This window comes from Rattus norvegicus, chromosome 19 (assembly GCF_036323735.1).
Source record: "Rattus norvegicus strain BN/NHsdMcwi chromosome 19, GRCr8, whole genome shotgun sequence".
In the NCBI taxonomy this organism is placed as follows: domain Eukaryota; kingdom Metazoa; phylum Chordata; class Mammalia; order Rodentia; family Muridae; genus Rattus; species Rattus norvegicus.
The window spans coordinates 68,417,101-68,444,404 of NC_086037.1; the positions used below are offsets into that span (position 1 = coordinate 68,417,101).

Here is a 27,304-nt window from a genome sequence, read left to right on the forward strand (position 1 = left end):
CGGCGCGAGGTCAGGGCCGGGGGATGTTACTCCGGCTGGTGGGGGCGGCGGGCACTCGGGCCCTGGCCTGGCCTTTCTTCAAGCTGTGGCAATGTGGCGGATGTGCAGGAAGCGGCGGGACAGTCTGGAGCAGCGTGCGGGCCTGTGGCATTGCTCTGCAGGTGAGCAGGGAAGCACTGTGTTCATAGGTTCCGGGCGGCGTGGCGGGGGCTGCGCTGGACGTCGCAGTGACGTCATCTGCCTGCGGCGGGGTCGGGCGCAGCTGCTTTCTTGATTCCTGCCCCAGACTCCACTAGTGCCGCTGATCGCAGCCCTTGAGCGGGTGCGATATAGCCTCTATCCATTTAGCTACTGTAGGACCCCATTTAAAAGGCAGCCTTTATTCATTAAGGAGGCGTACTAAGCAGAGAAAGATGGCCATCATAGGATTCCCGCCGTTGATGCTTCTTTATTTTAGATAGTTTGGCCTTAATAGACATTTTACCACCCATCACAGGGTGTGCATCTGCCAATAGTAAGGAGGCCCACCAGGGAGAAAGATAGCTATATTGAGAATACCCATCCTGATTCTCCATCTTCAATTAAACATGTGTTGTCACTCAGAGGGGCGGTACAGCTCTTCTTCCTCAACTCATTTTTGGTCTCGTTGTTCCCTCTTTTTTTTTTTTTTTTTTTTTTTTTTTGGTTCTTTTTTTCGGAGCTGGGGACCGAACCCAGGGCCTTGCGCTTCCTACGTTGTTCCCTCTTAATATAACGGTAGTGTGGCTTAACTGTCCATGAGCAAGTGTCCATTTACCCCAGATAGGGCACTTAGGATAGGTCAAAAGTGGAATCATTTCTCTAGCTTTGTAAACCAATGACCTTATTGGAATTAAATATGGCTACACGGGGGGAAGGGTTACTTACAGGAGTGACTCAAAAGCAGTTTCATCCTTAAAAGGTAACAACCCAAGGAAAACCTGCATTCCTGGGCTTCCTGCAAAACCTACAATCAGCACCACTGAAGAGGCTCCCCTCCCCGCAGCCGTTCTCTTCTGCCTGTAGAAGTTTGGGGATGGGCCCTGTGGATTTGTGAGCTCCTGAGCATAGGGGTTATGAGGCATCTAAGAGCTTCCTTCTCTGCAGGAGGGAGTCTTTGGGTTTGGAGGAGGAGGTAGCTGCCCAGAGCATAGGGAAAATGCTCACGGGTTTGTTTCTAGTGCTGTGCACTGCACAGTCATTGCGGGTCATGTCACACATCCTGTTCTGGTGGGTGACCTGTTGGAGATCGTCATATAGTGAGCGTTCCAGGTCGTTATAGCTCAGGCAGCTCTTGAGTTACAGAGCTGCTGTGGGCCTATGTCTTTGTGAAAGAAGTATGTTGAATGGTCTTTGGCTGGGTCGGGTGGCCTTTCGTGGAGAGACTTGAGTGCCCATTCACCTTAGACAGAGCTCTGATAACAGACCAAAGAAAGATGTTGTGCGACACTGCTATTAGGGAACGAACATTTACCCACCGCAGGTAGGAGCAGACAACAGACCACAGTATGGATAGCACCAGAGTCCATCTGGTGATCCTGTGAATTTTAGTGGAGTTATTTACTGGAGCAGAAATGACTCTGACGGCTACATCAGAGCCCACGCAAGCATGGGAGGCAGACAGCTCAGGAAAGCTAGAAACATGGGGCATGCCCGTTAGAGAGTGACCTTTCCTAGTGGCTCGGTTGGTCTGAGCCTCTTCCAGACAGCTCAGCTGTCAGAGAGTCTTCTAGGCCGCTTGGATAGCCTCTGTCTCATCCAGGTTGCTAGGCTACTCCCTGCTTCTCTGGGGCAGCTGGGCTCTTCTCAGAGTCTGTCTTCGCTGTGGTTTGTTTTGTGAGAGTGACTCTCAGCAGTGTATTTTTGAGAGGGAAGGGCCTCTGGTCAGTCTCCGGGATTTGCTGAAACTGTTTTGAGCTGTTGTTCTATCTTTTGGAGCGTTCCTGTAGGATTGATGACTACTGAAGTGCAAGCAAACATTCCCACCCAAGCCAAGACTTAGTGGATCACCAAGTTTGTCGAGGCTGCTTAAAGGAACATGGGCAAGCCAGAGGCAGCCGTATCACTGAAAACCCCACCCCAGTGTGGGCTCCACTGGAGAGTCTCCTCTCTGAGCAGTTGTTTTAGCATGTATAACTTTGGTAGTGGCACTGTGGATCTTGTAACTTTGAGCTTCCTGAGACTCTCACCAGGGAATTCCCTGCCTGCAGAACTGTGAGGCTGACTCACGTTCTCTATCAGAAGAACTCATTGTTGATACTTTGTTGGTGAGGGGATATGGTGTGAACAAATCAGGCAAGAGCTGCTCTCGTGGCTGCTGTCCTCAGAAGGCTATATGATCTGTGGGCTGAGAGGTTCCCTTAAAACCTGGAACGCAGCAGCGACCTGCTTTCTAGTTATAGATTTTAACACTCAGGCTTCAAGAGAAGCCTGTGTTGTCAAGTTTTTCAGGTAATTTTATTTTATTTTGAGGCAGGGTCTTACTCTGTGACCCTGGATGACCTGGAATTCACTGTGCTGGTCTTTTTTTTTTTTTTTTTTTTTTTTCTTTTTTTCTTTTTTTTCAGAGCTGGGGACCGAACCCAGGGCCTTGCGCTTGCTAGGCAAGCGCTCTACCACTGAGCTAAATCCCCAACCCTACTGTGCTGGTCTTGAACTCACAGATCCACCCACCTCCTAGCAGTGGATTATGGGATTGAAGGAATGTGCCTGACACCCAGCCTCCGTGTGATCATGCTTATTCTAAGGTCTGTCTGAAACAGTGATTGAGTAATGGCAGGTGTGGAGGTCCTGTGAGGTAGGAAGGAAAGGACGGGGGAGAGAGAAATGCTGTGGGACTTGTTCAGCTAGGGTAGAACATAGAAGTGCAGGCAGCCTGGCCAGGCATGTAGAATAGCAACGTTGCCTTGGAGCAGGTACAGCTGGTATGTTCTGTGTTACAGGAATGAAGAAGGGTTGAATGAAGTGGCCAAGTCAGGAGATAGCGGCCTTCTAAGGCCCGCTTGTGTCAGCTGTCTGTGTTGGAGGGACACAGATGCGGATCTGCTGTGTGGTCTGACTAGAAAGAGCCTCCACAGGCCACAATCATAACTTGGCTTTGTGCATGACAGATATTACTGACTCACACATAGCTGATGTCGCGAACCTAAAGTAATCAGAAAAGGGACAAAGTAACCGTTGTCCCAGTTACTTTCCTATGCTCTGATAAAACCCTGTGACCAAAACAGTTCATACAAGAAACCCGATGCTTTCAGAGGTTTAAGAGTTTGTGAGGGTGGAGAAGGCAAAAACAGCGGAGAACTCTTATCTCACAGGCAGGTGGCAGAGAACAGACCAGGAATGACAGGAGACATTTCAAGTCTCAAAGCCTGCCTCTGTGACACACCTCCTCCTCCAAGACCACACACTTCCCAGTTCTTCCCAAACAGCTCATCAGCTGGGGACCAAGCTTCAAACCACAGGGCCATTTGTAGTCACACTGCCACAATCTGTGCCCTGGCCTCCTTAGATTCCTGGCCGTAGCATAACACAATGCATTTGCTTCTGCCTCAAAACTCCTCTTAGTCTGTCAGTGTTTAAAAGTCTAGTCTCTTCTGAGACTCAAGGTAATTTTTCATTTTTCATCACAAATAGGACTTTTTTTTTTTAAAGATTTATTTTATTATATATAAGTACACTGTAGCTGTCTTCAGACACACCAGAAGAGGGCATCGGATCTCTTTACAGATGGTTGTGAGCCACCATGTGGTTGCTGGGAATTGAACTCATGACCTCTGGAAGAACAGTCGGGTGTTCTTAACCACTGAGCCATCTCTCCAGCCCCCAAATCGGACTTTTTATTTGTCATTATTAGCAAATCTGAGTTTTAAGCCTCTGCCTCCAGAGTGCTGGGGTCAAAAGTGGCATCACCATGTCCAGTCAAATCAGCTACATAAAACATGAGAATTAAGAACCAGGTGGTAGGGTCTGGGGATTTAGCTCAGTGGTAGAGTGCTTGCCTAGGAAGCACAAGGCCCTGGGTTCGGTCCCCAGCTCCGAAAAAAAGACCAAAAAAAAAAAAAAAAAAAAAAAGAACCAGGTGGTAGGGAAGAGATACGCTTGAGGGCATAAATGTGGTCATCTTAAGGGATGCCTTTTTTTTTCCTTTAATTTTAAGGAATGGTCTTGTAGCCCATACTGACCTTGAACTCACATCTATCCTGCCTTAACCTCAGATGCTAAGATTGTAGGTATGGACAATGGTATTTATCTCCCAGCATTTTAGTATCTTTGTGCACACGCCATAGCTGGCATGACAGCTTCTGGGAGTCATTCTGTCCTTCCCTCATCTAGAATTTAGGATGCTCGGCTGGGAAGCAAGTGTATTTACCTGCTGCACCATTTTACCTAATTTAAAGGTCTCACTATGTAGCCCGGGCTGCACTTAAATTCCCTGTGGGCCTCCTGCCTCAGCTTCCAAAGTCCTGAGATTACAGGTGAGTCACCAGCCCTGTTTTGTAATTTTGTGTGGGTCTTTTCATAGACCTGGACATCCTGGAACTCAAGTGTGTAGACCAGGCTGGTCCTTGAATTCTGAAGAGCCGCCTACCTCTGCCTCCCAAGTGCTAGGACTAAAGGCATGCCCACCTCTGCCTGGCTGGAGATGATAGCCATAAAAAAATTCTCTAGAAGTCTTTACAGTGACTTTAGTTCATATTTATTCTGCTTGGATATTTAAATAGGTAAACAAAATGACAGGCTCATACCTCAGTTTGAATTCCGGCCCTTGCATCCTGTCCTGGCCGCTCTTGAGAGGATGTGGCATTGGTCACAGAAGCACCCAATCTCCTATCTCCTGTTCCAGGGTCGTCTGGGGAGATGCTCGCAGCAGCTGGCTCTGCAGGGAAGACTGACTTCATTTTCCCCGAGCCTGTACTCAAAACCTCCCAAAGGTACTGGCCTACCTCCTTCACTAGTGCCACAGATCAATAGGACTAGTGTGACTCGCTCAGTGTCCCTCACATGGACTGAGCAGGTGACAAGGGAGTGACAGCTAAAATGTCTCCGTTCTCCCCTTTCTGGTTTGCATATTGAGCCACCACAGTTGTCTTTCTTACTTTGATCTAACACTGACCCTGGCAAAAGTGAAACCTTCAGAGGGATATTACTGGATTAAATCTTTTGGGAGGTGTGGAAATAACTATGTTTATGCATAGTTTATGCATAGTAGACCCAGCCTCATGTTTGGAAAGTAAAATGCTGTATAGATTAACTACCCAGAACACGGTGCTCTACCTGAAGCCCTTCAGAGCAAGCCGTGGACCTGTGCTCAGTGTTCTGAGCAAAGGGACCATACACGTAGAGGCCAGAGTAGAGGAGCATAGTGCACAGCCCATGTGTCTGCGTTTGACAGGGGCAGCGTGTTGTAGGGTCAGTTCAGAACAGTGGGAAGGAAGGGTAATTCTCTTCTTGCTTTCTCAGCCAGCTTTGAGGACAGGATTGTTGCTTTCCTGAGTATGTGGTTTTTGTTTTTTGTTTTGTTTTGTTTTGTTTTAAAAAATGGTAGAACCTCTCCATTTTGTATTTTAGGGTTTGAGAAGTTTTTTAAGAATAAGAAGAACAGAAAAAGTGCAAGCCCAGGAAATTCAGTAGCTCCAAACAAAGGTAAGAAGTCCCATTTGATAAGTCAGACCATCAGGTTTTACAGTTGAATATTTCTAGTTTATTGTAAATGAATTATCTTTTATATAAATATTAGCAGTGAATTAATCCAGTGGCTATATTTCTTTACCTTATGCTAGTCCTGAAAACAAAACACAGAGAAACCAAGATTTATTTAAAATGGCTCTCAATAGCTGAGCAGTTAAATGATTTCCCTCAGCCTCCTATGCTAACCTGGCTCCTCCCATCCCCAGCCGTGGGTCCTTGGATTTTATTATTGATCTGGCACCTCAGGCATTGGGTGTATTTCTGTGAAATTTTTCCAGACCCCTTCCTCATGGCTCTAAACCCTCCATTTACCTCGAGGATCTGAATGTCTCTTCTCTCTTCCCTATCTCCTTCCTCTGGTTGGCGGACATCCCGCCCTGTTCTCTATTCTGCCCAGCCACTGGGTGATCAGCATTTATTGACAGGGCAGAGAATAAATGGTAAGAATTGTTCACATAAGCTTGAGACAGGAGATTCTTGGTATAAGAATTATAATATCCTGTCCAGATTGAAACAAGACAGGAGGGCAGAGAAATCAGCATTTGAATAACACAAGGGTAAACTTCACACACTGCACAAAACCATTACGCCTACAGCTTACTTTTTATTTTTATTTTATATATATATGAGTGTTTTTCCTGCATGTGTGATTGTGTACCATGTGCATGCCTGGTGCCCAGAGAGGCCAGAGGCGAGCACTGGGTCCCCTGGAACTGGAGCTACAGACAGATGTGAGGTGCTGGGACCTTTGTCCTCCGGAAGAGCACCAGTTCTCTTAACGGCTGAGCCGTCTCTCCAGCCCCTTCTCGGAGGGTTTTTTTTCCCTTTTCTATTTTTCGGAGCTGGGGATCGAACCCAGGGCCTTGCGATTGCTAGGCAAGTGCTCTACCACTGAGCTAAATCCCCAACCCCCTTCTCTGAGGTTTATTCGATTGTTTGCTTGCTTTTTGGTTTTTGGGAACATGGTCTTACTGTGTAGCCTTCGGTGGCTTGGAACTCGCTCTGTAACTCAGAAATCTGCCTGCCTCTGCCTCCTGAGTGCTGGGATAAAAGCTGTGCCTGATCATGCCTGGCATGTTTGAGTAGTTTTAAACCGTTGACTGGTGTTGGGGTTTATTTCCATGAGAAGGGAAAAGCAGAAAACGTGGTTGTGTGACGTGAGTGCTGCTTTCCGTTCCTAAGTCAGCCTCTGTCTGTCTGTGTCTTTATCCCCCACAGTTTCTCAGCTTGTTCGGATAAGTCTTGGTAGGTCCTCTTTTTTTTTTTTTTTTTTTTTTTTATTGTTTTTGTTTGGGATAGGGTTTTTGTGTATAGCTGTGATTGTTCTGGAACTTGCTCTGAAGACCAGGATGGTCTTGAACTTGAGATCCTCCTGCCTGCCTCTGTCCTCCAAGCTCTTAAAGATGTGGACCACCACCACTCAGCTTTAAGTTTTTTTAAATTAAATTAAATTTATTTTATTCATGCATTCGGGTGGTTTTTGTGCGTGTGTGTTGTGCCCACTAGTGTGCCTCTGTCAGAAGAGGGCGTCAGATACTCTGAGACTGGAGTGATAGTGTGGGCCACCATGTATGTCCTGGGAATCAAGCCTGGGCCCTGTCTAAGGGCATCTGGTGCTTTTAACCGCTGGCGTCTCCCATTACTCTTAGCTTGCATCTCAGTTCAGGGAATTGGATGGGTTTAACCGGTGAGCTCCACCTGCTTAGGTACCTATGAGCGTTAAACAGTGAGAAATACTCACAGGCTTATCGTATGCACGATGGTACAGCTTGCTACCATTTTTTCCCAAGACTAATGTTTTATCTGGAAAAATTGTGTGAATATTTCTGTCTCATTAGTGACGTTGCCATCTCTGGTGTCACTGTGGCCATTTCTGGACTCGCATGAAAGTGTTTTAGGGTTTTAGTGTTGGAGTGGCAACATGACCTAGAACTTTTCCGAATATTGTAAAAGAGACTTAGGGACGATACCTCTTCTTAGAGTTCATAGGTCAAAAGTGTACATATGGGCCATGCATAGTGATGTATGTGTTTTATCTCAGTGCTTGGGAGGCAGAGGCAGGCGGATCTCTGAGTTAGACACCAGCCTGGTCTACACAGTGAGTTCCAGGACAGCCAGGGCTACATAGTGAAATCCTATCTAAAAAAAAAAAAAAAAAAAAAAAAAGGAAAAAGGAAGGAAAGAAAGAAAAAATAAACAATGTATACACCACAGGCAGGCACACATGCATGCACGCAGGAGGCAGGGTTGTTTTCTGCTTACTGACTTACTGCTCTTGAGAGCTGGTAACATGCACCTCGACTCTCTTGAGAAGGGATGTACCTGTGCCAGCCTGCTTTGCCTCCCGCCACCGCCACCCCCTCCCCCGCCCCACCAGCCAAAGTACAGCCATGATGTTTTTAGCCAAAAAAAAAAAAATGCTGTTAGACGCTGAAGCCAGGGGATTGTAGGGTTTAGTTTAGTTTAGCCTGGAATACATAACAGAGCCCTGTCTCAAAAAACAAAAACAAACAGCTCCTGTTTGAAGCCCACAAGCAGAATGTAAGTGGTGTTTCTATGATCCAAAGCTGCTTTCAACAATGTCTCCTGGCCTCCTCTTTCCTCTTTTTCCTCTGGGGTTCCGTTTGTTTGTTTTGATGCATTATCATAAGTGTGCATGGGCTCGTAGGCTAGAGGTCACTGTTGGGTGTCTTTTTTTTTTTAAAGAGTTACTTTATTTATTTAATGTATGTGAGTACACTCTCGCTGTCTTCAGACACACAAGAAGAGGGCATCAGACCCCATTACAGATGGTTGTGAGCCACCATGTGATTGCTGGGAATTGAACTCAGGAACTCTGGAAGAGCAGTCAGTGTTCTTAACCTCTGAGCATCTCTCCAGCCTAATATTAGGTGTCTTAATCACTCTCCACTATATTTTTAATTTTCCTAACTATATTTATTCATTGGTGTGGAGACGGGGGAGAGGGGGTAGGCAGGGCCGGGGAGAGAGAGAGGGTGGTGAGCAGCTTGTGGGAATTGGTCTCTCCTTCCATCACTTGTGTCCCAGGGATGGGAAGGAGGTTATGTGCGTTGTGGCAAATACCTTTACCTGATGACCCTTCTCACCAGCCTACACCTTAGTTTTTGGAAGAGTCTCTTACTGAACCTGGAGCCTGCCGGGTGGTCTAGACTGGCTTTGCCAGCGTGCCTCAGGGATCCTCTGTCTCGTCTGCCAGAGCAATGCAGGGTCTGCAGGCACACATGTCAGTGCCTCAGATCCCCGTGTTTGCATAGCAGGCACCTGACTGAGCTACCTCCCCAGCCTGGTTCTGGTCTTGAGTTCTCGTTCTCTGAACTTCTGTTTGTGTTGTAATATAAAACTCCTCTTTCTCCACCCTCCCTTTTTTTTACATCTCTGAAACATAGAGCCAAAGAATTCTGGCCCTGGAGGAGATGGAGGCCACAGAGGAGGGAAGGGAGATGACTTCACCTGGTGGAAACGGATGCAGAAGGTTTGTGTGTCTCTAAAGACCAGAGCCAGATGTGCTGTTCCTTCCTTACAGGGCATGGTCCCTGCAGAGCTGAGCCTATGTGTCTGTGTCTTATTTTGTTCCTGCTGTTGGACAAAATTGCTGTGAAACTTGATTTATTCGTTCTGGCTTTTTGGAAGCATGGTCTCCTTCCCTAGCCTTTTGGCCTGAAGCTCACTAGCTCTGGCTTGTGGTGAACCTTCTGCCTCTAACGCTGGAATTGTGGGTATGCACCACCATGCCCTGCTCAGATGTCCTAATGTGTAAATGCTGTACATTTATTCACAATTAAAGAGGCTGGAAACGCACGGTGGGAAAGCTGCTGTCAGCATTTGTAGAGGCTTTGATCTCTGCTTTCAAGGCTCCATTGGTGGTGTCTTGCATATTGCTTTCTCTATAGAGGAGCAATGCTGTATCATTACGTGGCAAGAAGGGACAGTCTATCCTTCAAGACCTTTCATGTTAGCATACAATTCCCATACATGAGGGTGGAATCCTTGTGACTCCATTGCTTCCTAGAGGTCCCACCCTGGACACTTTTGCTGCTGGTGTTAACTTCCAGCGTAGCTTTTTGAGGGACGTAGGCACTTGAAAGATTAAGAAGTTTATGAAATGTGTTGAGACTTCTGTCTAAATTAACAGAGTCCCAGGTAAGAGGTAAGCTCCTGCAAGGCGTGGTGGCTCATGCCTTTACTCCTAGTATGTGAGAGGAAGAGCTAGGCAGAGAGAAGACTGTGCCTTGAGGCTAGCCTGGGCTTTATACCAGAGCTGCATGTTGAAATTGTCATTTCATAAAGTAACCATTCCTAGGGCGGATGTAACTCAGTAGCAGCACTGTGAGCGAGTTTATGCAAAGTCCTGGATTCAGTCTCCAGAGTACACGCATGTGCACACAGTCAGTGGAGAAGAGCTCATCCGAGGATCCTAGCACCTACATTGGGCAGCTTATAGCTGTGTCTAACTCCAGTTTCATAGAACCAAACTCCCTCTTCCGTCCAGCCTCCATGAACACCCCTTTCCAGACACACTTGCACATGCATATAAATACATATGAAAAAGAAAATATTTAAGCAAAAAAACCCCACTTGTTACTTAATTAGAAAATGTGTTATCTTGTTTTCCTTAGGGAGAGTTTCCTTGGGACGACAAAGACTTCCGGAGTCTGGCTGTTTTGGGAGCCGGTGTGGCCTCGGGATTTTTGTATTTCTATTTCCGAGATCCTGGAAAGGAGATCACCTGGAAACACTTTGTGCAGTATTACCTGGCCCGAGGTCTGGTAAGGAGGCTGTATTCTGTCTACTTGGGAAGAGAGCTGGGCAGGAAGTTTGCAGTTCCCTAAGGATGCCGTGAGCTCAAGGAAGGGCAGAGAGAGTCAGGCTACTGTTGATTGATAACCGTCCTCAGAGGCCACCTGGGGCAGAGCCCAGACGTGGGAACTCATAGGGGCAGCTTAGGCCCAGCGTGCAGGCCTGCTCTCCAGCTGGGTGGAAGCTGCCTTAGCCTCAGGTGGTACGCCATCTTTTGTAGCTTGCCTTTTAACTTCTAGTCTTTAGAATTCAGTCTCATGTCTGACTTTCAACTGTTTTCCTTCGCTGTGCCTCTGGCCTCTGTTGGCCAGCACTGGACAGTTTTTGTTTTTGATTTTTTTTTTTCAAGACAAGATTTCTCTGTACAACTGTCCTAGGTGTCCTCACAGAGATCCACCTGCCTCTGCTTCCGGGTGCTAGGGTTAAAGATGTGTGGGACCACGCCTGGAGTTTTATTTATTTAACATTTTTTTGTTGTCGTTGTGAACACAATATTTCTGCCTCAGGATCAGGTCTGTGCTCAGGATTTTACTCGTTGGATATGAGAGGTGGCTCAGTAGGGACAGATGCTTGCTCTGCAAGCACGAAGATCAAAGATCCCCAGAACCCACGTAAAAGCTGGACGCACAGCAAGGAGGCCTGTGACCTTGTGCGCCTATGGGGAGAGGGGAAGGGAGGAGAGGAGAGGCCCTGGGAGCTTTGGGCCAGGTCGTCTGCAATACGCAGTGGAAAAGCAGATGTTGTCCAGGATCTACAGCAATTCTCGGCCCCTTCCATAGGGGTCACCTAATACGCAAATATTTACATTATGATTCTTAACAGTAGTAAAATTACAGTTATGAAGTAGCAATGAAATAATCTCATGGCTGGAGTCACCATGACATGAGGGGCTGTATTAAAGGGTCACAGCATTAGAAGGTTGTGAACCACTGCTCTCGAAGAAGGTAGGAGGTGAGGACTGGCCCCTAAACGTGTCCTTTCTTGTCCACATATGTGGGGCGTGTGCACCCGCAATTATACACATCGTGTGTGTGTGCACAGATTTTACTCTCTTGTCAGTGTTAGACTGACTTGTATTTAGGGTTTTAGTACAGTCTGGAATGGAGCTCAGATGTACCAAATTTGAGAGGCCTGAATTCTTGTTTATTTAGGTGAGATAGATTCACGCCTCAGGCGTCTAAGAAACTAAAAGCTGGGCTTCGGAGGCTTGGGGTGATGTGCTGTCTTTATGGTGCAGGGGTGCCCATGACTAGAGCGCTATGGCTGCCTGAATTCCCGGCTGCTGCCTCAGCTGTTACAGCTGCTCTTCTCTCCTCCCAGGTGGATCGGCTGGAGGTTGTGAACAAGCAGTTTGTGCGAGTCATTCCAGTTCCCGGTACCACATCTGAGGTGAGGGTGAATTTGTACCGTGTGTCTATGTTTGTTTCTTTGTTTGTTTGTTGGGCTGTGTAGCCCTGTGTCCTGGAACTGTGCAGACTGGGCAGCCTCAAACTCAGAGGTCCACCTGCCTCCGCCTCCTGATGCTGGCATTAGAGGTGCACTACACCACACCAGGCTAAAATCGATTTGTATCATTTTTATTTTGTGTATGCATGTGAGTGCAAGTGCCTACTGAGGCCGAGGCCCTGGATCCCCTTAGAGCTGGAGTAACAGACGATTAGGAGCCTCCTGACTTGGGTGCTGGGAGTCACATTCTGGTCCTTTGTAAGAACAGAACTCCCAGGGTTGGGGACTTAGCTCAGTGGTAGAGCGCTTGCCTAGCAAGCGCAAGGCCCTGGGTTCGGTCCCCAGCTCTGAAAAAAAGAACCAAAAAAAAAAAAAAAAAAAAAAAAGAACAGAACTCCCAGTTGCCGAGTCATCCCTCCAGCCCCTAGATATATCATCTTTAAAACATGTAAACTGTACTTGTCCCTTCAGTAAATTACGTTGTAGTTGGCCGACTATCTGTTATTTATGATGGTTTGAGCTGGAGAGATGGCTCAGTGGTTAGAGAAGGCTGGCTGCACCTCTGGAGGTCCCAGCTTGGTTTCCAGCACCCATGGCAGGCGGCTCCTGAGCACTCATAACTTCAGCTCCAGCTTCTGCCGCTCTCTGCTGCTTCCACAGGTTCCAGACGTGAACAGAGTGCATAGACATCCTACATACAAATACTCACACACGAAAAATAGTTTTTTTTTGTTTTTGTTTTTTTTTTTTTTTTTGGTTCTTTTTTTCGGAGCTGGGGGCCGAACCCAGGGCCTTGCGCTTCCTAGGCAAGCGCTCTACCACTGAGCTAAATCCCCAGCCCCGAAAAATAGTTTTTTAAAAAGAAGTTTAAAAATTGTTCTTATTGTCCTAAATTGATGATGGTGAGTACAGGAAGCTTTAAGACTAACTTTGGGGGGCTGGGGATTTAGCTCAGTGGTAGAGCGCTTACCTAGGAAGCGCAAGGCCCTGGGTTCGGTCCCCAGCTCCGAAAAAAAGAACCAAAAAAAAAAAAAAAAGACTAACTTTGGTCCAGTACCATGTAAGAGCTATTTACCAAAATCTGTGAAGAAAGAGTGGGAAGACAGAAGGGCGACTTGGGCTATTGCTGCAACATTTTACACTTTGTCCAGAACTTAAAACCTTGTAGGTTTGCTTGCCCAGAACTGGGTGAGCTGCCTTTTGCGTACTGGTTGAAACTGGTTTCAGGAAGGGATTTGTCTACTTCTAGTATCGGAGCTGGGGAAAGCGCCATTTCTGGGAGAGAACACAAGTGTGGATGAGTGTGTCAGAGCCTTTCTCTGTGGGACAAAACAGCATAGACTAAACTTCCTTTTGGTCTCTGCAGAAGTTCGTGTGGTTTAACATTGGTAGTGTTGACACCTTCGAACGGAACCTCGAGTCCGCCCAGTGGGAGCTGGGCGTTGAGCCCACCAACCAGGTCTCGGTGGTTTACACAACTGAGAGCGATGGGTGAGTTCTAGGGATTCGGAGGTCTGTGGGCGACTCTAGTGTAGACATCTGGTTCTGAACACAAAGCATTCAGTGTTTAACGTACTTTGGAGTGACTTTATTTTCTTTTAAATATTATAGCCATCTGCTAATATGTACAGTATCAATACTAAAAGAATGTTTTGTTTTGTTTTTTGTTTGTTTTGTTTTGGTTTGTTTTTTTTCTCCAGACAGGGTGTCTGTAGCCTGGGCTATCCTAGAACTTGCTCTGTATCTCTGTGGATCAGGCTGTCCTCAAACTTAGCATCTGCCTCCCAAGTGCTGGGATTAAAGGTGTGTACCACCACTGCCCCGCATTTTGGTCTACTTTTGTTTTAAACTTTTTTTTTTTTTTTTTGAGATACAGTCTCGCTGTGTTTGCTGCCCAAGTCTCAACTCCTGGGTTTAAGTAATTTTGCTTCAGCCTCCCAAGTATATACCATGACACTGGCTTACGTCTGTTTATTGCTAGGAGAATGCCAGGCAGCCTTTAAAACGTATTGTACAGGAAAAATAAACATATTAGGTATTGATATTTTTGCTAAGTCAGAGTCTCCTGAGGAAAAACTAGGCTCTGTGAGCCCTGCTTGGCCAGAGACTAAGGCCTCTGCCCTACCAAGCCTTCTGTCAGGTGGGTCAGGGCAGGCGTGGAGCAGTTAGGACTGGGCAGACCAGTTCTGCAGACAGACTGTAGGGCATTTTAGAAACTGCTTCTTTTGTGTAGTGGAAGTTTTAGAGTGGTTTTCTCTTTCTCATAACGATGGAACTTCTGACCTTTCTCATAAGGAGCAAATGGTTTCCTTGGATTTTGCAGCTCCCTTCTTAGAAGTCTCGTGCCCACTCTGGTCCTGGTCGGCATCCTTCTCTATGCTATGAAGAGGGGTCCAATGGGGACTGGCCGCGGTGGGCGAGGAGGAGGCCTCTTCAGTGTTGGCGAGACAACAGCCAAGATCTTAAAGAACAACATCGATGTGCGGTTTGCAGATGTGGCTGGCTGTGAAGAAGCCAAACTGGAAATTATGGAGTTTGTGAATTTCCTGAAGAACCCAAAGCAGTATCAGGATTTAGGAGCCAAAATCCCAAAGGTATGGATCTCAGGAGACAGTGATAGTCTAGGCCACAAGGTTGCTGTGATGTAGAGGAGGCAAATATTCAACAAAGTTTCCTTTCCCTTAAGTTTGTATCTCTGTCAATCACAGTAGAGCTCGGAAATAGTGCCTGCAGTAGAGGACATTAGAAGTCTGAGTGTTCGGTAAAATGACCGATGCCTGTAGTTGTAGCACTTGGGAGGTGGAGGCAGGAGGACTAGTTGAGAGTTTAGGGGTAGCCTAGGCCACACAGTGAGTTCATGGCTAGCCTGTGCTATGAGATGCTAGATGTAGTAGATGATACAGTCTCAGAAAACAAAACAAAAACCCCCACATCTGTTGTTTGTCTGTTTTTCATGCTACACTCTCATCTCCAATGTCCTGATGGTGATCTTGTACTCTGAACTCTAGATACAAGGTTTGCTGTTCAGACAGGTCTCGCTAGGTAGCCCAGGCTAGCCAAAGTCTCACTATTGTAGCCCAGGCTAGCCAAAGTCTCACTGTGTAGCCCAGGCTGCTTCCTCACAGAGCTTCACCTGCCTCTGTCTCCCCAGTGCTGGGATTAAAAACATACGGCACCAAGCCCATGAAAAAGGAACCATTTTAGATCTTTTTCCAAGGGCAGGCCATGTGATGGCTTTGTTGGTAGACACCCAATACCAAGTCTGATGAACCAAGTTTGATCCCTTTTCCACATGAGAGAAGGAAAGGGAGAACCATCTTCTGAGTTGTACTCTGACCTCCACGTGTGTTCAGTGGCATATATGTGCCCACACATGCACATTAATAAACAAATGCATTAAGTTGGGTTTGATGTCTCTTGGGGAGGGAACTTTGCCACCAAACCTGACAGTCCGGGCTCTTTTGCTCGCTCTCTCTCTCTCTCTCTCTCTCTCTCTCTCTCTCTCTCTCTCTCTCTCTCTCTCTGAGACAGACTTGCTCTGTGTAGCCCTGGCTGTCCTAGAACTCCATAGACCAGGCTGGCCTCAAACTTCTAGAGAGACGAGAGATTGCTTCCTCCTGAGTGCGGGATTGAAGGCACCACCACCATCTGGCTGGGGAGTGTCTTAGGGTTTCATTGCTGTGATTCGACACCATGACCACATCAGCTCTTCTAAAGGAAAACGTTTAATCGGGGCTGGCTTATAGTTCAGAAGCTTAGTCCATTATTGTCTGGTGGGAAGCATGGCGGCGTGCAAGCAGACAGGGGCTGGAGAAGTGGCTGAGAGTTCTCGTTCTAGTTTGATAGGCAGCAGGAAGAGGGAGACAGACAGACACGGACAGACAGACAGAGTGGCCCTGGCTTGAGCCTCTGAGACCCAGAGCCCACCCACAGTGACACACTTTCTCCAAGGCCCTGCCTCCTAGTAGAGCATTTTCCTGTGGGCCCGTTGAGTTTATTCTTATTCGAACCACAGGAAGAGTTTTATTTCCTCTCGGACTTCCACGTAAGAGTTCCTGAAGCTGTCGGGGTAGAGCTTGAGCAGGGTGGGTGCCTGGAGGCAGGAGCTGATACGGAGGCCATGGAGGAAGCTGCTCACTGGCTTGCTTCCTGTGGCTGCCTCAACTTGTGTCTTTGTAGAACCCAGCACCATTTGCCCAGAGGTAGCACTGCTCGAAGTGGGCTAGGGCCCCCCACATCCATCATCAATCAAGAAAACACCACACAAACTTGTCTGTCTGCCGGGGCCAGTCTGATAGAAGCATTTTCTCACCTCAGGTTCCTTCTCTCCTGGTGACTGTTGTGTGTGACGTTGACAGATCGCTAGCTGTCAGGGTGTGCTTCAGCACTCGTGTGGAGGTTGTGGACAGCCTCACTTCCGCTGTGTTTGAGATTGGACCTCTTGGTTCTTGCTGCTGCTGTATGCCAGGCTATGGTTTCTGCAGAGTCTCTGCCTCCTGTCTGAGTGCTGCTGTGGCAGAGCCTTTACACTGATTCTGCAGATTCATATGTGGGACCTGGGTCACTGAGGGAGCCGCTCAAAATGAGCTGTATCCACTCTTCAAGCCAGAAGGGCTTGGACAAGATTCACAGCTAGATTTCAGCAGGCAGTGGCTTCACTGCCGGGTGGCAAGTGGAGTCAGGCAGTAACCTCAGAAAGCATTCTGGTGCTTTGAACTAGCTACTCCTAGACCTATTCCTGCAAAACCAGCTCTTCTAAGGGAGGGTCTGATGCTGTGTCTGTGTATAAAGTATGGTGAATACATTAATTGTATGTGTGTGTGTGTTCACGTGTACGCAGGCAGACTTGTGTACATGGAGAGAGGGTAGGCCAGAGGACAGCTTTGGGTGTCGTTGCTTAGGAACCCTCCACCATCTGTTTTGAGACAGTCTCGTTTGGCCGGTAGCTTGTGAGTAGCCAAGGCTGGCTTGTTGGCCAGAGAGCCCATGAGAGTCAGCCTGCTTCTGCCTTCCTGACACTGTGATTACAAGTCGATGACCTCTGTACCTGACTTTTTACATTGGTTATAGGAATTCCACTCAGATCTTTGTGCCTCCTTACCATCTTACCTCTGCTGAGCCATTTCTCCAATCGTGTGCATCAAGTTGTTAAAGAGATCTAAAAATCCTAGGCTCTGTAAGTGGTGTGTTTGATAAGATTCTTGTTAGTCCTAGAAATTGCCTGTATGTGTTAGGAAACAAATTCCTTTTTAGGTTTAAATAGAAACTGGGCTTGTTCCCAGGGTGTTCTCTGTCTGGCTGGAGAACTAGGTGTCCCTTTTTTATTGCAGGGAGCAATGCTCACTGGTCCTCCTGGTACTGGCAAAACGCTTCTTGCAAAGGCAACTGCGGGGGAGGCCAAGGTGCCCTTCATCACTGTGAATGGGTCGGAGTTCCTGGAAATGTTCGTTGGTGTTGGGCCAGCACGGGTAGGTGACCAGCTCTAGAGGGCGACAGCAGGGGGTAGGTGACTGGTAGGTGACCAGCTATAGAGGGCGCCAGCACACTTCTTGCCCAGGATCAGCGTCTCCTGTGGCCACAGGCTTTGTGTGGGAACCCTGAGTGCCCCATCCAGAGGGGTGCTGTGCATGAGCTGTCTCATGTGTGATGGGAATGTGAATGACAACATCCGGTCTGGGTTCCTTTTCCAGGTTCGTGACATGTTTGCGATGGCCCGAAAACACGCTCCTTGTATTTTATTCATTGATGAGATTGATGCAATTGGCAGGAAGCGAGGCCGTGGCCACCTGGGAGGCCAGAGTGAGCAGGAAAACACATTAAACCAGATGCTTGTAGAGATGGATGGTGAGTAGGTCTGCGGGGCCCTGTTTCCATAGGAATACATGCATACTCACATTTATATGTACATACACACTCACATGCATACTCACATTTATACGTACATACACACGCACATGCATACTCACATTTATACGTACATACACACGCACATGCATACTCACATTTATACGTACATACACACCCACATGCATACTCACATTTATACGTACATACACACGCACATGCATACTCACATTTATACGTACATACACACGCACATGCATACTCACATTTATACGTACATACACACTCACATGCATACTCACATTTATACGTATATACACACGCACATGCATACTCACATTTATACGTACATACACACCCACATGCATACTCACATTTATACGTACATACACACGCACATGCATACTCACATTTATACGTACATACACACTCACATGCATACTCACATTTATACGTACATACACACGCACATGCATACTCACATTTATACGTACATACACACGCACATGCATACTCACATTTATACGTACATACACACGCACATGCATACTCACATTTATACGTACATACACACGCACATGCATACTCACATTTATACGTACATACACACGCACATGCATACTCACATTTATACGTACATACACACCCACATGCATACTCACATTTATATGTACATACACACGCACATGCATACTCACATTTATACGTACATACACACTCACATGCATACTCACATTTATACGTACATACACACCCACATGCATACTCACATTTATACGTACATACACACCCACATGCATACTCACATTTATACGTACATACACACGCACATGCATACTCACATTTATACGTACATACACACTCACATGCATACTCACATTTATACGTACATACACACGCACATGCATACTCACATTTATACGTACATACACACGCACATGCATACTCACATTTATACGTACATACACACGCACATGCATACTCACATTTATACGTACATATACACCCACATGCATACTCACATTTATACGTACATACACACGCACATGCATACTCACATTTATATGTACATACACACGCACATGCATACTCACATTTATACGTACATACACACGCATATGCATACTCACATTTATATGTACATACACACTCACATGCATACTCACATTATATCTCTTCCTACGTAGCCCCTTCCCGCCTCCATCTCCTGAGTGTCAGGAGTATGGGCGTGTGCCACCGTGTCTGGGCGGCGCCGTCTGAGTTTCAGGAAGAGCTCTCTCAGACAAACATGAGTGAGCAATAGTGTTTGACCCTCAGAGAGCTCCTCCTGCACCTGCCAGGAGGCAGGAGATTAGCCTGGATGAGGGCATCTGCTCCCCTGGAGAGGTGCACAGTCACATGAGTGTCCCTTCGTGCACATAGGGCAGAGTGGACTCAGCCATACCCCTTTCTCTTGGACCTTGTTCTGCTGACCTCAGAGCAAGTCTAGCCAGGCCGTCCCTCTGTCACTCTGGGCATTGTCCCAGCTTCTGAGTTTGGAAAAGCTTGCACTGGATCTTTGGTAGATTTTGTCTTTAGGATGATGTCGAGGTTCGTGAACCCTTCCTGGGTTTGGTATTTTGCCAGGGAGTCACAGAGTCAGCCGAACTCAGGTGTAATCCAACACAAAGGCCACACAGCAGAAATACTCAAAAGGGAAAGCACGGAAGTGGTTTGTGGAGAGCAGGTGCAGCTTCTAGAATTGTCTCCAGGAACAAGCTGTGATGGCTGGGAATGGCCATGCAGCCTCTGGTGTTGCCTGGGCTTTGTCATTAACCAGCCTCCGTTCTGTTTAGGGTTCAACTCTACCACTAATGTGGTAGTGTTAGCCGGCACCAATCGCCCTGATATCCTTGACCCAGCCCTGACACGGCCTGGCCGGTTTGACCGCCAGATCTACATCGGTGAGTGCATGGCATGTGTGTCTTGGGTGTGACCCTCAGCCCCTGAGGTTAAAGTCGTGGAGAACTTGTTTTCTAAGCCTTTGGAGTCTCGGTGCTGGGTCCCACGTAACGTTGTGGGGATGATAGTTGTGTTTGGCCTCTCCGGATGTCCTTGTGAACACAGGTAAGAGTGTTGTAGGGCGAGTCTGTTGTCCAGATTTTATTTTCTTCCCTTCTCCTTCTCCCTGATGGTCCAGTACATTAACCTTCCCTTAACAGTTCCCAAGGGGAACACATTGGTCTTGTGTTCAGGACCATTTCTGTTGGGTCACGTAGCCGTGGGCAATGGACTTAATATTAGAAGGTGGGAAGGTTTGTGTTTGAGTTGGTTAGAGTGTGTGACTGTTAGAGTGAGTGTGTATGAGTGCATATAAGAGTGAGTGTGTGAATGTGTTAGTATGTTATGTGAGTATGAGTGTATATGTGTAACAGTGTGTGTGTAACAGTGTGAGTGTGTGTGAGATCGAGTGATTGCGTATTGTGTATGAGCGTGTGAAAGTGATTTTGAGCATAATATATGTTTGAGTGTGTGTGTTGTATGAGAGTGCTCACGTGGAGGTGAGAGTGTGTGCGAGTGTGTGTGTCAGAGTGTCGTATGTATGTGTTTTACTGGTGATTGACCCCAGTCCTTGCTAACTCTACCAGAGAGCTACATACCTCATTCAGGAAAGTGCTTGGATGGCAGCATTGCCCAGGACAAGAGCACTTGGGACTTTTTGACCATTTTCAACCTTGCTGCAGTCGAATGTTGGAGGCAGGGAGCTCTGCTGCTGTTTTATGAAGTGGTTGTGGGGAAACCCTTTTCAGAAGCTCTGAGAACATAGTCTTGTGTGTCTCGTTCTCTTTGTTAGGCCCCCCTGATATCAAAGGCAGGTCCTCTATCTTCAAGGTCCACTTGCGTCCACTCAAGCTGGATGAAAGCCTCACCAGGGACGCTCTTTCGAGGAAGCTGGCAGCTCTAACTCCAGGCTTCACTGGTGAGTGTTTCTTGGCTGAGCACTCACTTAGCAGGGGCCATTATATGTTCAGCTGTACATTCGGTCCTGGTAAGTGCTCGCCCTGGTCTGTAGAACTTTGAACCTCATCTTTTCCTCTCAAAACTTAGTCTCTGCTACTAGGGTTCTTGTTTCCCTACCAGAGTTGTTTGAACCCCAGAAGTGGGTGGAGACCTATGCAGAGGAGTTTCTGTCCTGTCTGTCTCTCCAGAGCAGCCCTCTGAAACCCAGTTGCCTCATGACTCCTGCGGCACGTGGTTGGCAGGTCTTCTGACCCCAGCTCTCTCCTCCTGCCGTTTGGAGCATTACGAGTGTCGTCCCTCCGGTTCCCTGTAGCATCTTGCTCAGCACTGGGCCAGGCGTACGTTTGTCTGGTGTGGCAATGAGAAGGCTGTGCCAGGCTAATGTGAAGGGCCTCCTTGGTATTCTGTGTAGAGTCCTTCTGCCCAACCTCCTGCCCCTCGTAGAGCTCAGGTGTCCACCCGCATGTACAGCTAAGAAACAGGAGATTGCTGCCCGGGCTTCAGTTTCCTTGCTGAGCCTCTAAGGAGCTGAGGGAATTCAACACTGTCCACCGTGGGAGGACTGAGCTTCCCCATAACTCACACCGACCCACTCCCACATGGACTTCAGGATGCCACTTCACCGACGTGCGTTTCCGGGGCAGGGCTCGTGGCTAAGGTTGTTTGCTGCTCTTCCAGATGAGCAGAGTGTAGTTGCCAACACCCATGGGTGGATCACAGCTGCCTGTAACTCTCGCTCCAGGGACCTGATGCCCTCTTCTGGTGTGTCTGAAGACAGCTACAGTGTACTTATGTATAATAAATAAATAAATCTTTAAAAAAAAGAGAGAGAGCCTTGGGCCTGTTGCCACAGTACCACCAGTTAGACCTGCAGAAGGACAGGACAGAAAATAAATGCAGCGGAATATTTAAAGGTATGACAACACAAAACTTCCCAAACTAAAAGAGACAGGAATGCATGCATATGTCCAAGAAACTCAGTGACCTCAAATGTAGGAGTAAACTCAGGCCCGCAGTAAGGCTCATGCGGCAAGGATGAAATCCAGAAGGAACGAGAGACTCGAGCTCCAGAGTGACACAGGGTCCTTGGTGATGAACTCCGAGCTTCTGTTTAGAAACCAGAGCCTGGAAATGCTGAGAAGCCGCGAGACTGTGACAGGCAGAGGGGCTTCCTGCAGACCTGCCCCGCAGGAATGAAATGCAGGCCGCTCTCCAGGCCGGAGCAGGAGCCGAGAGACGGTAACTTGAGGCCATAAGGAGAGACACGTTTACAAAGATGACTGTGTAGGCACTTTTTTTATTTTTAATTTTACATATTTTTTTATTTTTTGGCTTATAACTTTTCCATGTAATATTTTTTTAAAAAATTACATAAAACCAATTATAGATCTGTATTAAGGAGCACAGTCCATAAAGGGCTCCCTTGGATCCCTACAAGGAGGTGGGAGGTAAGAAGAGCAGAGTGTTTTCTTCTGAAAGCCAGAAATGGAAACACTGCTACTGACTTTTAAAATTAAAAGTGGAGCTGGCTGCAAGGCCCTCCTAATGCCCAGTCAATCTTGTAAAAGTCGAAGGACTCACACTTTGCTACGGAGGCACTGCTGTTGGGTTTTATATAAAAATACTTTTTAAAAAAAGGAAGCCAGAATATGTTCTATAGAGCTGGCTGGGTATGGTGAGGCGGGAGCAATGCCTTGCGCGGCCATGCCAAAGCAGTCCTTCCTCCTGAGGTACCAGCCACACAATGGATATGGAATAGAGTTTATTTAGGGCCTGGAAAGGGAAGTTGAGAAGGGAGTAGAGAAAGAAAAGGATAGAGAGAGGAGAGGAGAGGCTGTGAATACAGGGAGTGGGGGATGGGGAGAGGGAGAAACAGTTCAGGCAGAGAAGGGGCAGAGAAGAGAGCAGGGAGGGGTGAACAGCCCCTTTTATAGTAAGCCAGGTAACTGGAGTGGAGCCTAGAAGGAAGGCTAACATCCCTCCGTTTTTGTGTAATTAGAAAAAGGAAATGCTAGAAAGAGGCGATGGTGAAGCAGGAATAGGGTCGTCGTGAGCTTTAGTCACTTCCTGCTGACTTTGGAGCGCTGTGTCTCTGGGAAACCAAAGAAAATGGGGATGCAGATGTTGGTCTAGTCTTGGAGAGCTGGCTGCCTCCTTGCTGTGGAGGGTCTGAGGGACCATCTGTGGGTAGAAGGAGCAGGTCCAGTGGAAGCATCTGTGTGTGTGAGTGTAGATTGGAGCATCTCTGGGTGGCTTCTCCCAAGCCGTCCTGATGTCTCCCAGGCGGTCGTCAGTTTCTTCATGTTGACAGTGCTGTCCATCACATTAGTAAGCTTACAAAAAATTAATGTAACGTTTGTCTCTATAATACATGAATTATTTCTCAATACAGTTGGGAAACTAGCCAGAAACTTTGGCAACATTAATACTGCTGCCCAGTGAAGCAGTTTCTATCTACTATCTACATTGTCTGCTGTGGTTTAACCTGGCTTCTTCTTGAGATTTTTCCTTTAATAAAGTGATCTCGGTGGAACGCCAGCAGCCAGAAACACTGACTCTGCTTTGTTCTCCTGCCTCAGGTGCTGACATTTCCAACGTGTGCAATGAAGCAGCCCTGATTGCTGCCCGTCATCTCAGCCCCTCTGTCCAGGAGCGGCACTTTGAGCAAGCCATCGAGAGGGTCATTGGAGGTAAGCCCACATACATCCCCGGGATGCACAGACAATTTTGGATAGCCCAGCCTCATTTCAGCATGCAGGAAACATCTGCTTGATGTCAGAACCAGGGCTGTCCCGCTGTTCTCAGTCCCCTCTGAAGTGTGTGAGGCCCTGGGAAGCCAGAGCTGGGTTTGGATATAGAGGCAGGGACAGTCTACTTGGAGGGGGAGAATGGAGCTTGGATAAATGATGGTCCCAAGGAAAAGCCTGTGTGAGGCAGGGGCCGTCCCAGGTTTCCCGTGCTTGAGTTCTCATGGGACAGCAGTTAAAGGGTGTTAATGTGTTTCCTCACCTGCTCCTGTCTCCAGCCAGCACACTGGCCACCCCGGTAGTTCAAGCAGAAGCCTGGAGCAGCCGAGCCAGCTGCACTAGCCAGGCAGGAACTCAAGTTTGGTGGACTAGGGCTCATCTCTTAGGGCGCTGAGACTGAGAGCTGACAAATGGCGCTGTGGCTGGTCTGGTGTGGTTCCTGGAGAGGGGATCAGACAAATGGTAGTGTAGATCCGTCCCTGAGTCAAAGCTGAAGTATGTCCAGGTTAGCAATCATCTCAGGGCTTTATCACCGAGGTATGGTGTGTGAAGGACACGCAGTCCTGAGGGCCGCTCCAGCAGCTCAGCTCGGGTGAGCTGCCCAGTCAGTCCTTACAGTGGTGTGCACAGCTCGGCACACAGTGTTATCTGCACCTGCTGTCAGTGCGCGTTGGCCGCTGACAGCGTCCTCTTGGTATCGCTTGGGTGTTGCTTCTTGACACAGAACAGAAAGTGATCCTGGGATTTGGACTTAGGAGTTGATTGACTGAGAGTGGCTTGCTTTAAACATTTTGTTTTTAGATTTATTTTTATTTTTCTGTGTGTGGATTTTTTTTCCTACATGTATGCCTGCGTATAACATGTGTGCAGTACCCATAGAATCCAAAAGAGGGTGTGTGTCAGATCCCTTGGGAACTGGAGTTACATGGTTGTGAGTTGCTGTTTGGGTGCTGGGAATCAAACCCTAGACCTCCCAAAGAGCAGCCAATGCTCCTAACCTGCTAAGTCGTCTTTCCAGCCCCAATGGCTTTCCAAAGCAGAATGAGTCCGGTTTGGATACAGTGGGTGAATGGAGTGCCCTCCAGTTCTGGGAGAGGAGGTGGATTTTAAAGCAGAGGAGAGAGGAGCTGGAGCTCGGGAAGACCGTCTGATAGAGGGGAGCGGTTCCTGACTAGGCTTTGGGACTGGGGTCTGGCAGTCAGTCCCAACTGCCCGTTCCCTGTGGGGGTTGGGAGTGGACATTATTCCCTTGTTTCTCACTCCTTGGAATGTGGTTTGTAGGCCTTGAGAAGAAGACCCAGGTCCTACAACCCAGTGAAAAGACAACTGTAGCCTACCACGAGGCGGGGCACGCAGTGGTGGGCTGGTTCTTGGAGCATGCAGACCCTCTGCTGAAGGTCAGTCGCTCAAGCTGTGTTTATCAGCTGACGGCCTTGGCAGCCGCTAGGCCCAAGTGCTGTCTCCAGCTTTCTAGGTGTCAGCCCACATGGGTACAGCACACTCACAGACGTGATTCTACAGCTCTCCTACTCTCCTTTCTGTGTGAGTGTGTGCACTCGCGTGCGTGAGTGTGTGCGTGCCTGCCTGCCTGCCCGTGTGTACACACATGTGATGGTCAGAGGTGAGAGCCAGTCTTCTCCTACTGTCTGGGTCCCAGGCATTAATCTGGTCATATGGCTTGGTGGTTAGAGCCTTCACTGTCTGACCTCTCCCCCAGTCTCCCTTACTTTTCACGGACTTTGTGGGACTGTAATTTCAGATTCCTCTTGGGGCAGAGAGGCAGAGCAGGAGGCATTAGGTCTGGGTGGGACTTAGCTTAAGGATTAAGCTTTGGCTCTGACTCTTTTTTTTTTTTTAAAGATTTATTCATTTATTATATATAAGTATACTGTAGCTATCTTCAGATATACCAGACGAGGGCATCAGATCTCTTTACAGATGGTTGTGAGCCACCATGTGGTTGCTGGGAATTGAACTCAGGACCTCTGGAAGAGCAGTCAGGGCTCTTAACCACTGAGCCATCTCTCCAGCCCTTGGCTCTGACTCTTATGCAGGTAATTGTGCATTTGAATCCTGGAGAGCCTCTGTTACCCGGTCAGACTCTGAGTCCGTTCGGGTGGGCACACTCCTCAGGGAACTCCATTGGTCTGTAGTGGGCTCAGGCTCCCGGCTCTTAGTCTGCCATTTTCAGTCATAAGGGACTATGGCCACCTCAGGGCCTAGAGAAACAGTGTTTGAGGCTGACAACGTGTAGGCTTTTTTTAAAGATTAATTTTAGCTTTTTGTTTAGATTTATGTGTATGCGTGTGAGTGCTTGGCCTGCATGTTTGCCCTCAGCACAGGGGGATACAGATGCTTGGGAGCCACTATGTGGGTGGTGGGAACTGAACCCAGGCCCGTTTGGCGAAAGCACAGCCAGTGCTCATCTGTTGAGCTCTCTCCTGCCTTTTTTATTGTATCGTGTGGGCGTGTCTGGGCGTGTCTGGGTGTGGGTTTGCTCACATAAGGGCAAGCCTCACAGAGTCTGGAAGGGGGCCTCTGATTGGGGCTGGAGTTCCAGATGGTTGTAAGTCCCCCAATGTGAGTTCTGGGAACTTGAGTTTGAGCAGTGCATGCTCTTAACCTCTGACCTGTTTCTGCAGCTCCGGGTTCTTATTTTTCAGGTATCCATCATACCTCGGGGTAAGGGGCTGGGCTACGCGCAGTACCTTCCCCGTGAGCAGTACCTCTACACCCGCGAGCAGCTCTTCGACCGCATGTGCATGATGCTGGGGGGCAGGGTGGCCGAGCAGCTGTTCTTTGGTCAGATCACCACAGGGGCTCAGGATGATCTGAGGAAGGTCACCCAGAGTGCCTATGCCCAGGTAAGGGGCAGTGTCCTACTGTGTGGCCCTGTTTGTTCCCTTGGACATGACTTACCTGGGCTCCTCCTGTTCTTCAGATTGTGCAGTTCGGAATGAGTGAGAAACTGGGCCAGGTATCCTTTGACTTCCCCAGACAAGGCGAGACCATGGTGGAGAAGCCGTACAGTGAGGCCACTGCCCAGCTCATTGATGAAGAGGTGCGGTGCCTTGTCAGGTCTGCCTATAATCGGACCCTGGAGCTGCTTACACAGTGCCGGGAGCAGGTGGAGAAGGTGAGGGGGCCCAGGTTAGGGTATGTGCCATGCTGATCTCTGTGGGCTGCCTAGCTCGGGTTGTGTCTGGGTCAGGACCACTAAGTACCTTCTGTCCCGGGCACAGCAGCCTGATGGTGGCCCTCCTTTTCAGGTTGGCAGGCGACTGCTGGAGAAAGAAGTGCTGGAGAAAGCCGACATGATAGAGCTCCTGGGCCCCCGGCCCTTTGCAGAGAAGTCCACCTATGAGGAATTTGTAGAGGGCACCGGCAGTCTAGAGGAGGACACATCCCTTCCTGAGGGGCTGAAAGACTGGAATCAGGGGCGGGAGGAACGAGGCACTGAGCAGAGCTTGCAGGAGAGCCCTGCGTAGCCTGTGGCCATCAGTGGTGGCTGTGACCACTGATGACTGGGAGCTGCTCAGCCTTGGCAGAGCAGTGTCAGAGTAACTGAAAAACCAATTAAAACAGGTGACAACTGCAAACAGACGTTTCAGAGAAGACCATTCAAAACCCACAGAAAGGAAGATAGGACCTGGCATCCAGCCGGGAAGATAGCTGAGGGAGCAAAGGTGTGGCCTGAGACCATAGGCCCTGGACCTGGAGGCGGCCAGTTCAGACAGGAGAGG

At 48.2% G+C, this 27,304-nt stretch overlaps 1 protein-coding gene across 2 annotated transcripts; it reads left to right on the top strand.

The window, feature by feature from the left end:
• Afg3l1 (AFG3 (ATPase family gene 3)-like 1) lies at positions 1-27,160 on the top strand. Of its 2 annotated transcripts, none has more exons than NM_001108456.3 (17): positions 1-161; positions 4,862-4,949; positions 5,587-5,661; positions 9,114-9,199; positions 10,344-10,493; positions 11,845-11,913; positions 13,337-13,461; positions 14,294-14,564; positions 17,301-17,438; positions 17,661-17,814; positions 19,650-19,757; positions 20,648-20,773; positions 23,394-23,504; positions 24,843-24,958; positions 26,225-26,425; positions 26,503-26,697; positions 26,831-27,160. In NM_001108456.3, exons 1-17 carry the CDS (start codon positions 24-26, stop codon positions 27,047-27,049), a joined length of 2,370 nt encoding a protein of 789 aa, NP_001101926.3. In that variant the 5' UTR covers positions 1-23; the 3' UTR covers positions 27,050-27,160. The 2 variants fall into 2 exon arrangements, with proteins under 2 accessions (NP_001101926.3, XP_063134234.1); XM_063278164.1 differs by lacking the exon at positions 1-161 and adding an exon at positions 660-3,974 and having other exon boundaries at positions 4,097-4,949.
• The last annotated feature ends 144 nt before the right edge of the window (positions 27,161-27,304 follow it).

Excerpts from the sequence above, each read along its gene's own strand:
- Afg3l1 (NM_001108456.3), top strand. The coding sequence starts at position 24 with ATGTTACTCCGGCTGGTGGGGGCGGCGGGCACTCGGGCCCTGGCCTGG. Across the intron at positions 23,505-24,842 it reads CATCGAGAGGGTCATTGGAG|GCCTTGAGAAGAAGACCCAG; the intron begins GTAAGCCCACAT and ends TGTGGTTTGTAG. Across the intron at positions 24,959-26,224 it reads ATGCAGACCCTCTGCTGAAG|GTATCCATCATACCTCGGGG; the intron begins GTCAGTCGCTCA and ends CTTATTTTTCAG.